Source organism: Halyomorpha halys, unplaced genomic scaffold (genome assembly GCF_000696795.3).
Source record: "Halyomorpha halys isolate HHAL.00 unplaced genomic scaffold, Hhal_1.1 Scaffold1261.1, whole genome shotgun sequence".
Taxonomy (NCBI): Eukaryota; Metazoa; Arthropoda; class Insecta; order Hemiptera; family Pentatomidae; genus Halyomorpha; species Halyomorpha halys.
The window spans coordinates 112440-118258 of record NW_027113948.1 but is presented as its reverse complement, the minus strand read 5'-3'; the positions used below and the strand labels follow the sequence as shown (position 1 = coordinate 118258).

The 5819-nt window shown below is 29.9% G+C and overlaps 1 protein-coding gene across 1 annotated transcript in view; it reads right to left on the bottom strand.

The window, feature by feature from the left end:
• The window catches only part of pug (pug C-1-tetrahydrofolate synthase, cytoplasmic), a 54372-nt gene extending 51876 nt beyond the window's left edge, over positions 1-2496 (bottom strand). The window contains exon 1 of the mRNA XM_067051187.1: positions 2375-2496. Within this exon, the coding sequence (XP_066907288.1) occupies positions 2375-2455 (81 nt within the window). The 5' untranslated portion in view covers positions 2456-2496. The remainder of the gene's footprint in view (positions 1-2374) is intronic.
• Positions 2497-5819: the final 3323 nt, after the last annotated feature.

Below are 5819 nucleotides of genomic sequence, written 5' to 3'. Positions count from 1 at the left end.
GCGGTCAGCAAAGAACAACATAAATAAACAAAACCATATTTATTTATTTTATGCCGACGTTTCGACCTGAGTTTCAGGTCTTCATCAGGAGTTATGGCCTAGAAGGTAGGCCTGTAACTCAATACATGCAATAACTCAGTTACAGGCCTACCTTCTACGCCATAACCCCTGATGAAGATCTGAAACTCAAGTCGAAACGTCGGCATAAAATAAATAAATATGGTATTGTTTATTTATGTTGTTCTTTGCTGACCGCACCCCCCTGACAAACTTCTACAATCATTAATCTACGGTCAACTATCTACACCTCTTTACTAATTTATGTTCTTCACTGACCGCATCCCTCCCCTCCCCCCCACCATCTCCTCCTCATATATAACATTATAACATGGGAAAGCAAACAGAAAAAAACTATTAACTGGGATAAGTATGTTAGGAACAGAATTGAAGTCAAAATAATTGAACTCATCAAATATAGTGGTAACAAAAATGAATAAGTGCCTCAAAATGCTTTTCCAAAAGATTTTAGACCTTAAGGAGTCATAAGAACAGAACAGTTTTTTTGTAAGTGTGTATGTGTGGGCCCGTTACATGCCTGTGGGTTATAACTTGGTGGATAACAGCTTGAACAGGGATTTCCTAAATCAATTGTCAAATTCAAATCCTCTGACCTGAGACTAACCCGTGGCAGTTGAGGTAAAATCTTTTGCCCACCATATAGTAGGCAAAATTACCAATTTAGATGGACAATAATCAATCTCATGATTGTTTTCTACAGAATAGTGGTTGTTTATTATGAAAATGTTTGATCCAAAAATGATGTGTAAAGTAGTTTGTGTAAAAATCTTAATACAACAGAAACAGCTTAGCTTTGAAGTTATAATTGAACAAGTTTCTACATTAATTTCACTCTTTAAATTTCTTTTATTTTTGACAAATCAGTCGCTCTTTTGTTCTTATTAACGAATGAAGCTTACGTAAATAATACCAATAGATTGTAAAACTATTTGAAAAAAATTCAAATACTGTCAATTTCAAATTCATATTTTCAAAGAGAAGTACCATTGGATGACATTATTCTACTCTTGACTTTATCATCATGATATTATTTTTTATCCTACAGTAAATGCTTGTAAATATGAATGATGAAATATTAATGAAGAATTAATTAAATATAGTAAAAAAAAAAGGAATCAACGTCATAAAACGGTTTTATATGATATTAAAAATGGAATTTTTATAATATGCAATCCTATAAAAAAAAGAAACTTATAGAAAAAACAAACAAAGCATTCAGATGGAAACAAAGTAATAAAAAAAAACATGGAATACGACCACCATTGTTTATGAAATATTTATTCAAGTTTAACTTTGTTCATCCAAATCTTATTGTTAGCACGTGATACCAACAATTAACAAAAATCATTTGCACATTTTTTCTCAAAATTATTCAAGCTAATTTTGTTAACCTGGCCTCATTAGGCAGTTGTGTTAACAATAAAGTAGGTATATAGCATCAAAATGCATCTGCATTACAGGACCTAGATAAGTAACTCTAAGCAAGGCTCATCCTCTATAAATGCTATGAAGCCATTAAGTCATTATAAACAACTGTTTTGCTTCGATTCTGAGAATGAATTAAAAGAAAGTATATTCTTTAAAAATAATTAAAATGTTATGACTCAATCAAACTAATTAAAATTAAAATGAACTAAAAATTAAAAATTGAAATCAGCAGATGGAAAAAATATTCATGTGATAATAAATCAAACAACACTTTTGTACCTAAATAAAAATAATAATAGCAAAACAAAAAAAATTTCTTCTTGATCCATTAAATAAATTCCATATAAAAATAAATGGATCGTTACAGGTATAGCTAATTAGGAAGTTAAAATAAAAACAAGACAAGTAACAAAGTACATGAGCATAAACCATTTTTGTTTAATTTTAATTTACAATAAGAAAAACATCCATGAGAAACGTTTTTGAATCATATTTTAACTACATTTGATGATTGCTTAGAATTAAACACAAATTCAAAATCAACATAAAGAATAAATGTTCCCGTCTATTTAAAAATCACAATAGCGTTGCATGGTTCCAAAATCAATAAAATAACAAAAGGGTAGGTACCATAAATCATCAATTCCCAAACAAATACTGTAATTAGATGGCAAACGTATATTAAATCTATTTAAAAAACAGAAAAAAATGTCATAAACATAACATTATATCAATAAATCAAGTCTACAGATCCATATATTTAATTAAATTAGACGTATTTTATCAGTAATAATATACTGCACCTCGAACAAATTATTTGAAACACCTAGAAGCAACAGGTTGTGCGGTCAAAGTTAAAAAAACCTACCTGCACAGAATGAGCAACTTTTCTACTTCTTTGCTGGGCTCTAAACAAAACTGAAATTTTAAGCGTACCACTGTAGTTCATCTCACCCTGATTGAAGATAATATGACGGAATTATATAATTCTTTTCAGTTTGGTAATAATTATGTAAATTTTATCAATCTATGTGGGGGTCAGAGATACAGAGGTTAAATGTCACTAAATTTATATAACATATATGACTGAGAATTTCAATTGAAAATCTATTCCTTTCAAATAAACATATTTATGTACATATCTAGGAAGGATGATAAAAGTAGTATAAGTTTAACAAATGGGTAAAATAGCGTAAGTTTAATACGTTATAGAATAGACAATTTTGAAAATGAGCTTCTGATTCTACGAATTTGCCCTCCTTAAATATGTACTGCCTTTAATCTAACCCGAAAAACAAATGTTTTGGTGGAAAAAACACCTCAGTGTCGAAACGTTCTTCAGTCTGGATAAAAATTTTCCTATTTTGACCAGTAATACAGTAATTAGGTGCTCTATTTCGTTTTATTACTCCTTAGTCGTGAATATTACTCCCTAAAATGACTTATTTTTAAAAATCTATATCACAAAAACTATAATATGAACTGTCCTGCTTCAGAATATTATCAAGGATCATTGCCTGAAGACATTAAAAATTGAACCAATCGACTTAAGTTACAAAAAATGTTGATATCTAAATAGCACCTAGTTTGGAAAATGACTCGTATAACTGCAACTAAATAACTTTTTCTTAATAAAAAAAAAAACAATATGTTGGTACTTCAAATTTCTTTTTTTAAATATACATTAATGTCATTAACGCCTTATAAACAGAGATCAGAAGTTTTCAATAACATATATGATTCATTAATGGAATTTATTCTGGGTGCGGTCAAATAAAACTCAAATAGAACACCTATTTACTATTTGAGTTTTATTTGACCGTACCCGGACCAAATTTCATATATTGATCCACACGGTCAATCAGCAATCTTCCACTAGATATCATGTTTTAGAACATAATTATTCGTACTACAATAAGGGAATAATAATTATCACTATTTTCCATATTGTTGTTAAAAGTTATTACAAACATAATATTGATAAAGGTATTACATTCATTTACTAACTTCATTTTTACAAAATGTGTTTCACAGATTTTGATATTTTATGAATGGAATATGGTCCGGGTGCGGTAAAAAAAAAACTCAAATAGTAGAATTATACTATTTTATTGAGCCAACGTTTCGCCCCGCGTTGCAGAGCTCCGTCAGGGCTGTTTTGACGGCAGTCAAAAATAAAGTCAGTTTGATATTTTAGTTGAAACTAATTTAATCCACTTAGCTGTGGATTAAAAACATGCAGCTCTGAAATGACCATCACTCTTATTTTAACATTAACATCTTTTTACTTTCTTTTCCTTGTCAAGGCATTAATTACCCCCTTTTTTTCTTTTCATTTTATAATATTCAGAAAAAAACTATAAAACAATAGATTAGAACAGGAAAGTTAGCTTTAACCTTGATTCATGTATTGTTGATATTTACGATTTTGGTTCTTTTAGCCCTAACATTAAGTGATCTGTCATTAGACATTCACGAACTTACGAAACATTCTTCACCCTAGTTACCGACCAGGTACCATTCAGCGTCAGGCGAGGTAAAACCTTTCACCCACAGCACAGTGGGCGAAATTGCCGATTTAGGTGGACAAAAGTCAATCTTATAATTATACTTCATTCAATGGTGGTTGTTCATTATAATATTTGGATAGTCCAGAAACTACGTGGATGTCGATTCGGTAAGTAATATATAAATAGTTTGTGAGCTTTAAGTTATAACTGTATATTATATAAGTGTTTATGTTAATCACTCTCTTCGCATTTCTTTTATTTTCGATGAAAGATTCTTACTTAAGAAATATGGATGCTACAAGCAAGGTAAATAAAATCAATAAATTATAAAAGGTATTTGAAGTTAATTTCTTATATATATATATTGCTGAAATTTCCTTTTTAAGTATTTATATTAACTTTTGAGAAAAAATCGTTATTTGGACAACTTATTCAATATATTTTGTTTGTAATTTTTCATGTATGCAATAACGTAACTAAAGTCTTATGCCCCGTGACTAACATCCATAGAATTCCCCTACCCTATTCATGATTTCTTTTTCCCACCAGATTCGAAATATATCATACCTGAAATATTTATCCATAAGTGTTTATTACCAAATACTAAAGTTAATTATTAACGTAAGTGGAAAAAAAACTTCTCACAAGCTGAGAAATCAGCTTCCCACATTGCGTGGAGTATATTTTCACCATATTATTATGCAGTGTATTAAATAAGTTCATGATCACTCATTTCTACATTTTCGAGCGCTTCTCGCATTGTGAACTCATAATATAACATAAACTATAGTTTGAAATTCAAACTAAAAACCTCTTCTGTTCTAAAATAATTGATGCATTCTCACTTCTTCACTACTATCATATCTGTTATCAGAATAAAATCCAACATAGAACATAATACATAATGTCATATACTAATATTATTTTGAACATCTTATATAAAGAAACAACAATTCGCTGCTTTCTTTAAATAGTGGCACATCTTGCATAATGCTGATTTTACAAGAAGAGCGTATAAACATTTTAAATATACACTTTTTTTTTAATATTGACGTCAAACTTTCAATTTTTTTTTCTTTATATTAGATATTTGTGGCTCTTAGAATTAAATTTACTAAATAAACGTATAGTGGCAGCACTTTACCCATTTTTACTTTCACTAACCTATATATGGAATATAGAGCACGGAAAAGTATAGTGATCGTGCAAAATTTCGAATTCGAATTTTCAACGGAAATACATGTTTTTAGGTCGCCTGAGTCCAAAAAGTCCCCTCTTCTTCCGAAATAGTCGGTGTGTGGTCACCCTACCTCAAAAACGAAAAGTCGTACGAAATTGAAATTTCATATTTAAGATGGGCACATGCCTGAGGGAGACATCAACTTGTTTCCTAAACTCTACTGATGGGAAGTGCCACTTTATAGAATCGATTTTCTCAAAAATGAGTAACGATTTTGATTAAACTCTCCATGTTATCGAAGAATGTAATGGAGAATTTAATATTAGCTGGGTTTTATTCTCATTCAAATAGTCTGATACAGGGCTTAAATAACGAATTCTTAAAAAAATATTTCGTTTATTTGAAAACAATAAATATTTCTCATCGCTAGCAATAGTAAACAATAGGTAAATACAAAATATGAATGAATTTTCTGAACAGATAAGAGGACAACTCGGGAAAAGCCGAAACCATCCTGTCTTTCTCAACTACACTACTACTTCATTACCTAGGCAGGAAGAAAAAATTATATTCGTTATACACACCACGAGAAATCCTAAGATCCTCCTTTATAACAGAAAAAT